The sequence below is a fragment of the Rhinoraja longicauda genome, chromosome 26, assembly GCF_053455715.1.
Source record: "Rhinoraja longicauda isolate Sanriku21f chromosome 26, sRhiLon1.1, whole genome shotgun sequence".
NCBI classification, from domain to species: Eukaryota; Metazoa; Chordata; class Chondrichthyes; order Rajiformes; family Arhynchobatidae; genus Rhinoraja; species Rhinoraja longicauda.
In genome coordinates, this window is record NC_135978.1 from 1449523 (window position 1) to 1461715 (window position 12193).

Genomic DNA, 12193 nt, shown 5'->3' on the forward strand with positions numbered 1-12193 from the left:
CTAAGATGAGTTTTATAAATTGTTAACCTCGCTGTCTGTGCTCAGGAGCAGGCTGGGACTTTAGTCATTGGAGCACAGGAGGCGGAGGGGCGATCTTACTGAGGCGTATTAGACCATGAGGGGTCTGAAGAAGGGTCTCGACCCGAAACGTCACCCATTCCTTCTCTCCCGAGATGCTGCCTGACCTGCTGAGTTACTCCAGCATTTTGTGAATAAATCGATTTGTACCAGCATCTGCAGTTATTTTCTTATATTATTAGACCATGAGGGGAATGGGTAGGGTGAAACTGGGAGATCATGTATCAAATGGTGTCAGACGTCAGGTAACAGGTATAAATCATCTTCTGCATGAGAGGGGAGAGTACAGGTACAAACTTGCTGGAGAGGGCCAAGATCATACAGTCAGGACAAACACACTGGCTCCACGTAAAAGTGAAAGGAAGTGAAGTAGATAGATGGAGAAAGAACAGAAACAAAGAGAATAGGTGCAGGAGGAGGCCATTCGGCCCTTCGAGCCAGCACTACCACTGCTGATCATCCAGAATCAGTACCCCGTTCCTGCTTTCTCCCCATATCCCTTGATTCCATTAGCCCTAAGAACTAAATCTAACTCTCTCTTGAAAACATTCAGTGAATTGGCTTCCACTGCCTTCTGTGGCAGAGAATTCCACAGATTCACCACCCTCTGACTAAAGAAATTCCTCCTCATCTCCTTCCTAAAAGAGCGTCCTTTAATTCTGAGGCTGTGACCTTTGGTCCTAGACTCTCCCACTAGTGGAAACATCCTCTCCACATCCACTCTATCCAAGCCGCTCACTATTCGGTCAGTTTCAATCAGGTCCCCCCTCATCCTTCTAAACCCATGAAGCCACAACCCCTTGGAAAAGGAATAAAAGCTTCTCCAGGAACAGCAAGTACCTGAGGCACAGGGTTGCCAACTGTTCCGCATCAGTCTAGACATCCCACATCAGCATGGACATCCCACATCAGCCTGGACATCCCACATCAGCCTGGACATCCCACATCAGCCTGGACATCCCACATCAGCCTGGACATCCCACATCAGCCTGGACATCCCACATCAGCCTGGACATCCCACATCAGCCTGGACATCCCACATCAGCCTGGACATCCCACATCAGCATCAGCCTGGACATCCCACATTAGCCTGGACATCCCACATCAGCCGGGACATCCCACATCAGCCTGGACATCCCACATCAGCCTGGACATCCCACATCAGCATCAGCCTGGACATCCCACATCAGCCTGGACATCCCACATCAGCATCAGCCTGGACATCCCACATCAGCCGGGACATCCCGTATTTTGGGCTAAATTAGTTTGTCCCGTACAGGACCACCCTTGTCCCGTATTAATAGGGTTGCCAACTTCCTCACTCCCAAATACGGGACAAAGGGTGATGTCACCGCCCCACGCCCCACGTGACCTCACCCCGCCCGGGCGGCCGCCATTGGTGGAGCGGGAGCACATATCATATCATATCATATATCTACAGCCGGAAACAGGCCTTTTCGGCCCTCCAAGTCCGTGCCGCCCAGTGATCCCCGTACATTAACACTATCCTACACCCACTAGGGACAATTTTTACATTTACCCAGCCAATTAACCTACATACCTGTACGTCTTTGGAGTATGGGAGGAAACCGAAGATCTCGGAAAAAACCCACGCAGGTCACGGGGAGAACGTACAAACTCCTTACAGTGCAGCACCCGTAGTCAGGATCGAACCTGTGTCTCCGGCGCTACATTCGCTGTAAAGCAGCAACTCTACCGCTGCGCTACCGTGCGCCCTTCATGGCCGCTGGCTGGGTGAGGTCACGTGGGGCGCGGGGCGGTGACGTCACCTTGTCCCATGTTTGGGAGTGAGGAAGTTAGCCATCCACCCTACTGAGGCATGAAGCCAGCGGGCATTGTGATAATCCCTTCTCAATGACAACCAAGATTTTATCTTCAACCTAACATCAATTAACCTTCAAATGAACTCACCTCATGTTTACTGAACTCTAATTCCACTGTGTAGGAAGGAACTGCAGATGCTGCTTTAAACCGAAGATAGACACAAAAAGCTGGAGTAACTCAGTGGGTCAGGCAGCATCTCTGGAGAGAAGGAATGGGTGACGTTTTGGGTCGAGGCCAATCTTCAGACTGAGAAATGAGTCTGAAGAAAGGTCTCGACCTGAAACACCACCCATTCCTTCTCTCCAGAGATACTGCCCGCCCCACTGAGTTACTCCAGCTTATTGTGTCTACCAAGAACCAGGGTATGTAGGTTAAGGTGAAGTTGGCAGTGGGGAACGCCTGATTGTTGAATGGTTGGGAATGTTTTAATCAAGATTCAGGAGTGTTTAATAGTCATATGTACCATGACGTTTTCACTTGCTGCATTTTAATAGGTTCGTTCACACAATAACACATAGATAAAGATATAATATTTGATAATACAGTAAACGATGACGCGGCAAAACATACTCTTCTGTAAAATACTGCGGCTTCTGACTAACTAGGGGATTTGCAAGGTGTGCATGGAATTTGTAGATTACCTGAGATTAATTATCTCAAATTTGGATGGAAAGGTTTGCAAATTAATGACAAGGTTTCTTGACTTCTCCACAGAATGAATGTTGTTAATTTATTAGAAGCTGCCACCAGTTCTCTGGTTTCATCCTTAACCTTTAAATGTAACCGTACTAACTGATTAGATGTCCCCCATCCCAGGCCCATCCTGTCAAATCCATCCTCGTTACTCCACAAAATGGTCGCAAATCAGATGTGACTTTCAGGAAGTGCCAATTAGCACAGAACTGGGCCTGTCTCTTTATTCATTGTCCCTGCTGAAGTGATGAATCTGATGACGAATTAGCACACATCTCCTGACCTCGTGACCAAGTACCAAAGTACAGCCTTCACCTGGTACTCAAGTACTTTCCCTATCTCCATCACGATCAGGGTTGCCAACTGTCCCGTATTAGCCGGGACATCCCGTATTCTGGGCTAGATTGGTTTGACCACCCTATCTAGCTGTGACGCCACTTTGAAACACTTTTGTGTTCTTGCAGCTGTATCAGGATGCATGCAGTTACTATGGGCTTTAGTGTACACTGATGTAGACAATAGACAATAGGTGCAGGAGGAGGCCATTCGGCCCTTCGAGCCAGCACCAGCATTCAATATGATCATGGCTGATCTTTCTCAATCAGTACCCTGTTCCTGCCTTCTCCCCATACCCCCTGACTCCGCTATCCTTAAGAGCTCTATCCAGCTCTCTCTTGAATGCATTCAGACAATTGGCCTCCACTGCCTTCTGAGGCAGAGAATTCCACAGATTCACAACTCTCTGACTGAAAAAGTTTTTCCTCATCTCCGTTCTAAATGGCCTACCCCTTATTCTTAACCTGTGGCCCCTTGTTCTGGACTCCCCCAACATTGGGAACATGTAGACTGGAGCACACCTTTGTGACATTACTGGAATAAATCTTTCATATGCTACATTTTAAAATGATTCGGCCGTGTAGAGTTGTTAAATTATAACTTCATAAAAGTTTGATTTTTGATGTTACAATTAATTTTTTAACAACCCATAAATAGCAACGTCACTTTGATTTTCAGGGTCCTGCTAGATTTCGGTCATGTTTAAAATCATAGAGTGATACAGCGTGGAAGCAGGCCCTTCGGCCCACCTTGCTCACACTAGGAGTAACATTCAGTGCAAGGTAGAGCCAGCAAAGTCCGATCAAAGATAGTCCGAGGGTCACCAGTGAGGTAGACGGTAGCTCAGGACCACTCTCTAGTTGGTGAAAGGACGATTCAGTTGCCTGATGACAGCTGGGAAGAAACTGCCCATTAATTGGACCTATAAGAGCTATTAATTCTTTAAATTCTTTTTAAGATCTGACTGTCAGAAGGGGCCATTGTGTGTTGACTCCTGCAGTATAGTTCAATCATTAATTGATGCTCGTTGTACGATGGTGTTTAATTAACAGGAGGGGTTTTATGACCTATGTTATTTTAACCTCAAATTAGTAAAACATTAGCAGCACCAAAGACCTAGGTTCGATCCTGCCTACGGGCGCTGTCTGAATGGAGTTTGTACGTTCTCCCCGTGACCTGCGTGGGTTTTCTCTGGATTCCTCCCACACTCCAAAGACGTGCAGGTTTGTAGGTAAATTGGCTTGGTGTATGTGTAAAATTGTCCCCAGTGTGTGTGTAGGATAGTATTAATGTGTGGGGATCGCTGGTCGGCGTGGACTCTGTGGGCCGAAGGGCCTGTTTCCGCGCTGTATCTCCAAACTAAACTAAACAAGTCTTAGTAAAGCTGCTTGTTATACTGTATGTAGATCTTTACCAGAAAGTGGATGTGTGACATTTCGGGTTGGGACCCATCATCAGTCAGTCAGCTGCATGTGGAATGGTCGTAGACTGTGTCAGGAGTGGCTAATAAATAGAGTGGGCATGTATGTGCATTCTGCATAAGATTACAATGAATTATAACATGGAGATAGAATGAGAATACATTATTTAGTTGAAAGACACAGCCTGGGAACAGTCTGAAAAGGGTCCCGACCTGAAATGTCACCCATCCTTGTTCTCCAGAGATATTGCCTGACCCGCTGAGTTACTCCAGCACTTTGTGTCTAACTTTAGCTCTTAATTTAGTCTTTAAACTTTAGAGATACAGTGAGGAAGCAGTCCCTCTGGCCCACCGAGTCCACACCGCCCAGCGATCCCCGCACACTAACACTATCCTACGCACACTAGGGACAATTTTGCAACTTACTGAAGCCAATTAGCCTATAAACCTGTACGTCTTTGGAGTGTGGGAGGAAACCAGAGCACCCGGAGAAAACCCAAGCAGGTCACGGGGAGAACGTGCAAACTCCGTACAGACAGCATCCGTAGTCGGGATGGAACCTGGGTCTCTGGCGCTGTGAGGCAGCAGCTCTACCCGCTGCACCACCGTGCCGACGTATTATAGGTATGACGTATATACCAGCCACACATACCAGCGCCTGTTGTCCACTCAAGGGGCCCTGGTCCCACCACTACCAATGAAGGTGGTTCCCCACAGCCCAGACGTGGAGCGAGAGTCTGGTTTCCCAGACGTGAGGCGGTAGTCTGGCTTCCCAGACGTGGAGCGGGGCGTTTGGCTTCCCAGACGTGGAGCGAGAGTCTGGTTTCCCAGACGTGAGGCTGACAGTCTGGTTTCCCAGACGTGAGGCTGTAGTCTGGTTTCCCAGACGTGAGGCTGTAGTCTGGTTTCCCAGACGTGAGGCTGTAGTCTGGTTTCCCAGACGTGGAGCGGGGCGTCTGGTTTCCCAGACGTGAGGCTGACAGTCTGGTTTCCCAGACGTGGAGCGGGGCGTCTGGCTTCCCAGACGTGGAGCGGGGTGTCTGGTTTCCCAGACGTGAGGCTGTAGTCTGGTTTCCCGGACGTGAGGCTCTAGTCTGGTTTCCCAGACGTGGAGCGGGGCGTCTGGCTTCCCAGACGTGGAGCGGGGTGTCTGGTTTCCCAGACGTGGAGCAGGGCGTCTGGTTTCCCAGATGTGGAGCGGGGTGTCTGGTTCCCAGTCCCGGTGCTGCCCACACCACACGTTCGTGCCTTGTTTCTTGCATCCTGTTCCTCTGGCAGATATTTTAATATTGTCATGGATACAGTCGAGTGTTTCGCACTGCTGTTTACGTGGGAGTACAAAATGTGGAATAGTCTTAGACTGTGTGAGATGTGGCTTCAAACTGCGTGGGCACTTGTATGCCATCTGCATCAGATTAGAATGAATTGTAACATGGACATAGAATGAGAATGCGTTATTTAGTTAATAACACTAAATACATCCAGTTAACACAAACAAACAAACAACAAAGATGGCAGGGATAGACAGACTGTTGCTGGCGCCATTGCTGGTGCCACCTGGTGGCAGTGCGGTGGTACCTCTACTGAAGGGGCCAGCACCAGGGTATCTGGGACTGATCTCCAGGGTTGGGAGGGAGGGAGGGACGATGAAAGACCAGCGTGAAACCTCCAGATACCAAGGAGAGGAGAGGAGAGGAGAGGAGAGGAGAGGAGAGGAGAGGAGAGGAGAGGAGAGGAGAGGAGAGGAGAGGAGAGGAGAGGAGATGTGAAGAGAGGAGAGGAGAGGAGAGGAGAGGAGAGGAGAGGAGAGGAGAGGAGAGGAGAGGAAAGAGGAGTGGAGGAAAGAGGAGAGGCAAGAGGAGAGGAGAGGAAAGAGGAAAGAGGAGAGGAGAGGAGAGGAGAGGAGAGGGGAGGAGAGGAGAGGAGAGGAGAGGAGAGGAGAGGAGAGGAGAGGAGAGGAGAGGAGGAGAGGAGAGGAGAGGAAAGAGGAAAGAGGAAAGAGGAGAGGAGAGGAGAGGAGAGGAGAGGAGAGGAGAGGAGAGGAGAGGAGAGGAGAGGAGAGGAGAGGAGAGGGGAGGGGAGGGACGTGGGTTACATCGAGCAGTTCCCAGTCCTTCTCTCCACAGATGCTGCCTGTCCCGCTGAGTTACTCCAGCATTTTGTGTCCGTCTGGTTGTTGCTCCACCTTCTCTGGGTAAATCATTCTGTGCATTTGCCCAGTCTGTTTCTTTCATGATCTTGTGCACCTCTGTGGGGTCAGCCCTCGTGCACCTGCATTCTTGCACTATTACGGTCACCTGGCATTACTGATGGCCAGGGTATGTTGTTATCTTGTATACACTGGAATTTAGAAGGATGAGAGGAGATCTTATCGAAACGTATAAGATTATTAAGGGGTTGGACACGTTAGAGGCAGGAAACATGTTCCCAATGTTGGGGGAGTCCAGAACAAGGGGCCACAATTTAAGAATAAGGGGTCGGCCATTTAGAACTGAGATGAGGAAATACTTTTTCAGTCAGAGAGTTGTGAATCTGTGGAATTCATTGCCTCAGAGGGCAGTGGAGGCCAATTCTCTGAATGCATTCAAGAGAGAGCTGGATAGAGCTCTTAAGGATAGCGGAGTCAGTGGGTATGGGGAGAAGGCAGGAACGGGGTACTGATTGAGAATGATCAGCCATGATCACATTGAATGGCGGTGCGTACAGGCTCGAAGGGCCGAATGGCCTCCTCCTGCACCTATTGTCTATTGATGATGATATATGTCTGTGTGAGTGATGTGTTAGACTGCAGCAACCGCATTGTTCCATTGCCGGTGCACAATTAAACACAAGGGACTGCTGACAAATGACAAGCCTGATGCGGATGTAAGTACCAGCTATGTGCCACCACACCCCACACAAGCTTTGCAGAGAATACATTATTTTTGATTTTGAAGTAAGAGCTTCAATTATTTTGAGACACTTTTGGAAATTAAAGGTAACGGCTGTGGTAAATCTCCAGCCTATCAGGGCATTGTCTTGAACACAGACTGTCAGCCGCCCTGTTTATGAGACAGCATGATTGTGCAGATCAATCATTGCGATGCTCGTGAGATGGTGAGGGAAATGTCTGGCTAATTCTGTGGGTTTCTCTCTGGTTACTCCTGCGTTTGGTGAACAGGGTACATCTGCTGATGGTCAATCCATCAATCAGGCTGCCAGCTGCCTGACACCCAGTTTACATCAACGAGCTGATAAATGGGCAGGATGCGGCCAGCTACACATTCCCAGCGGATGTAGAGAGACTGTCAAACCTGCCATTGTTCATTGTTCATTGTAACTGCTGGCGTTAAGGGGAGGGGCGAGTCGGAGATGGTCCAAGTGAACGAATGCGAGATGGAAATTGGTGGTGAATGAGGATAGGGGGACCCGAAACGTCACCCGATCCTTCTCTCCACAGATGCTGCCTGACCCGCTGAGTTACTCCAGCACTCTGTGAAACGTCACCTATCCATGTTCTCCACAGATGCTGCCTGACCCGCTGAGTTACTCCAGCACTCTGTGAAACGTCACCCGATCCTTCTCTCCACAGATGCTGCCTGACCCGCTGAGTTACTCCAGCACTCTGTGAAACGTCACCTATCCATGTTCTCCACAGATGCTGCCTGACCCGCTGAGTTACTCCAGCACTCTGTGAAACGTCACCCGATCCTTCTCTCCACAGATGCTGCCTGACCCGCTGAGTTACTCCAGCTTTTTGTGTCTATCTTCGGTTTAAACCAGCATCTGCAGTTCCTTCCTACACAGAGTGCTGGAGTAACTCAGCAGGTCAGGCAGCATCTGTGGAGAACATGGATAGGTGACGTTTCACAGAGTGCTGGAGTAACTCACGAGTACACTAACATTATCCTACACCCACTAGGGACAGTTTACAATTATACCAATCCAAATTGGCTCCACGTCTTTGGAGTGTGGGAGGAAACAGGAACACCCGGAGAAAACCCACACAAATCTCCGTGCAGACGACACTCGTGGTCAAGATGGAACCCGGGTCTCCGGCGCTGAGAGGCAGCAACTCTACTGCTGCACCACCGTGCCGTGTGCACTGTGCTGGGCGGGAGCGGGGACAAGCAGGGATGCTGGGCGTTGTGATTATGTGGGATTAGGGTTGCCAACTTCCTCACTCCCAAATAGGGGACAAGGTGACGTCACCGCCCCGCGTCCCACATGACCGGGCGGCCGCCATTGATGGAGCGGGAGCACGTGGCCGTTGGCCGGGTGAGGTCACGTGGGGCGCGGGGCGGTGACGTCACCTTGTCCCGTATTTGGGAGTGAGGAAGTTGGCAACCCTACTAATACGGGACAAGGGCGGTCCCGTACGGGACAAACTAATGTAGCCCCAAACTACGGGATGTCCCGGCTAATACGGGACAGTTGGCAACGCTAGCTGTGTGGGACGGAGGTGCTGAGCGTGTGTTTCGTGTGTGTATACGGGACAGTTGGCAACAGTAGCTGTGTGGGACGGAGGTGCTGAGCGAGCGTGTGTTTCGTGTGTATACAGGACAGTTGGCAACAGTAGCTGTGTGGGACGGAGGTGCTGAGCGAGCGTGTGTTTCGTGTGTATACGGGACAGTTGGCAACAGTAGCTGTGTGGGACGGAGGTGCTGAGCGAGCGTGTGTTTCTCTTGCAGGTGGACACTGAGGAGCTGGATCCTCGCGGACGGACACCCCTGCATCTGGCCGTCACCCTGGGCTTCCTGGAGTGTGCGAGGGTCTTACTGAAACATGGGGCAGACGTCAGTAAAGAGAATCACAATGGATGGACAGGTAACGCCACTCACTGCCCCCACCCTCATTGCCCCCACCCTCATTGCCCCCCCCAACACTGCACCCCCCCCACACTGCCCCCACCCTCACTGCCCCCACCCTCATTGCCCCCCCAACACTGCACCCCCCCCCACACTGCACCCACCCTCACTGCCCCCCCCCACACACTGCACCCCCTCACACACTGCACCCCCCCTCCCACACTGCCCCCCCACACACTGCACCCCCCACACACTGTGATCATGGCTGGTCATCCAGAATCAGTACCCCGTTCCTGCCTTCTCCCCATACCCCCTGACTCTGCTATCATTAAGAGCTCTATCTAGCTCTAGTGAATTGACCTCCACTGCCCTCTGTGGCAGAGAATTCCACAGATTCACATCACTCTGGGTGAAAGTATGTTTCCTCATCTCAGTCCTAAATGGCCTACTTATTAATAAACTGTGCCCCTGGTTCTGGACTCCCCCAACATTGGGAACATTTTTTCTGCATCTAGCCTGTCCAATCCCTTAAGAATTTTATATGTTTGTATAAGATCCCCTCTGATCCTTATAAATTCCAGTGAATACAAGCCCAGTCGACCCATTCTTTCATCATATGTCAGTCCCACCATCCCGGGAATTAACCTGGTGAACCTACGCTGCACTCCCTCGATAGCAAGAAGGGTCTCGCCCCAAAATGTCACCCATTCCTTCTTTCCAGAGATGCTGCCAGTTCCGCTGAGTTACTCCAGCATTTGTGTCTATCTACAGTATGTTCTATGTGCTGTTGACGTCCAATTGATGAACTTCTCTCTCAACCAAGAGTTTGACTCCCACCAGAGATGCAGCCCGACCCACTGAGTTCCTCCAGTACTTTGCGTTTTGCTCAGGATTCTGGCATCTGCAATTTCTTGTGTCTCCTTTTGGGGAGTAGAATTCTCAACCCGACCCTGTACATCCCAATAGTTTAATAGATTAATCTGATAGGAAAAATGTAAGAAAGTTCAGAAAATAACAACACAATGCTGGTGAAAAAGGTAGAAAGACTGCTTGATTACTGTAGACTTTAGAGATACAGCCCAGAAACAGGCCCTTCGGCCCACCGAGTCCGTGCCAACCAGCGATCCCCACACACTAACACTATCCTACACACACTAGGGACAATTTACAATTTTACCGAAGCCAATTAACCTATAAACCTGCACGTCTTTGGAGTGTGGGAGGAAACCAGAGATCCCGGAGAAAACCCATGTGCTCACGGGGAGAACGTACAAACTCCGTACAGACAGCGTCCGTAGTCAGGATGGAACCTGGGTCTCCGGCGCTGTGAGGCAGCAGCTCTACCCGCTGCACCACCGTGCCGCCCTTTATCAGTGTACAATTACAAGCTACTCTTTTGGAAAATGGTAGGTTTGGGAAATGGTGCGTTTGGTTTGGGAGAGATGGCCATTCCTGAAGTTCGGCCATGTTTTGGATCTTGAATTGAACTCCAATACTCATGAGCACAGGTGAAGCTTCCTGTTAGAGTCTCAGATCCCAAATCGTCCAACCCGTTTCTGTGGACAGACGCTGGAATCTTCAGCAAAACACAAAGTGCTGGAGGAACTCAGCGGGTCAGGCAGCATCTCTAGAGAGAAGGAATGGGTGACGTTTCGGGTCGAGACCCTTCTTCAAACTCAGGCTTAAAGAGATTAAAATATAAGATGGAAAAATAATATTGTTTAATAATCTTAATGTTGCTACGCCGATTATTTTCAAGAATTGGAGACGGGACCAAATGTTTATCTGTGGGGTTGAGGCTATGTATAAGAGCTTTCAATCCCATGAAGAGACCTGCAGCTCAATATTCACATGTCCACAAACAGTGGACGATCAATTCATCTCTCTATAGGACCGGAAAGCAGGTATTAATGTGCTCACATCAATTGTTCCAAATTAGCAATTTAAAACAGCCAACTAATCTTGTCAAGGGTCAACAAAGGCGTTTAAATGATAAATATGGTCTGGCTCTTGTTAAACTCACTGTAAACAAACCCAGTATTTCTGATACACAGGCTGGTTACTCTTTTACACATCTTTCATTCATTTGTTCGACATCTCTCTCTATCACCGTCTATATCTCTCCTTTCCCTTTCCCCGACTCTCAGTCTGAAGAAGGGTCTCGACCCGAAACGTCACCTATCCACGTTCTCCAGAGATACTGCCTGACCCGCTGAGTTACTCCAGCACTCTGTGAAACGTCACCTATCCACATTCTCCAGAGATGCTGCCTGACCCGCTGAGTTACTCCAGCACTCTGTGAAACGTCACCTATCCACATTCTCCACAGATGCTGCCTGCCCCGCTGAGTTACTCCAGCACTCCGTGAAACGTCACCTATCCATCTTCTCCACAGATGCTGCCTGACCCAGATGCTGAGTTACTCCAGCACTCTGTGAAACGTCACCTATCCATATTCTCCACAGATGCTGCCTGACCCGCTGAGTTACTCCAGCACTCTGTGTTTGTCTAGAGCTTTGACCATGTTGTGGTCACACAGGGTGTTGAAGAGGGCAGTGACCTCGAGTTGCAGCTTAGTTCAGTTTAGTTTAGTTTAGTTTTGAGATACCGACCCTCCAGCCCACCGAGTACCTGTTCATATGTCTTTTAAATGTTGTTATGGGACCTACTTCAACTACCTCCCCTGGCAGCTTGTTCCATATTGCTCTTCACTGCCGTGTGCTGGGGCAGCTGGGCGAAGGTCACGGACACCACCAGGATCAACAAACTCATCAGGAAGGCTGGCTCTGTCCTGGGGGTGGGGTTGGAGTTGGGTTCATGGGGGGGGGGGTCTTGGAGGGGACGATGCTCCTCAAACTGCGGAGCATCCTGGACAATACAGCTCACCCCCTCCATGACACACTGGCCAACCAGAGGAGCACCTTCAGCAACAGACTGGTCCCACCAAGATGCAGCACAGAACGCCACAGGAGATCCTTCTTCCCTGTGGCTATCAAACTGTACAACTCCTCCCCCTTCTGTCGTGGGGTAGACT

At 49.9% G+C, this 12193-nt stretch overlaps 1 protein-coding gene across 5 annotated transcripts in view; it reads left to right on the plus strand.

Annotated features, from left to right (window-relative positions):
- Positions 1 to 12193, plus strand: part of ankrd13b (ankyrin repeat domain 13B) — a 112267-nt gene that overhangs the window by 46723 nt on the left and 53351 nt on the right. For all 5 annotated transcript variants that reach the window (XM_078422614.1, XM_078422616.1, XM_078422615.1 and 2 more), the window contains exon 2: positions 9043 to 9178. In XM_078422614.1, the coding sequence (XP_078278740.1) occupies positions 9043 to 9178 (136 nt within the window). The remainder of the gene's footprint in view (positions 1 to 9042; positions 9179 to 12193) is intronic.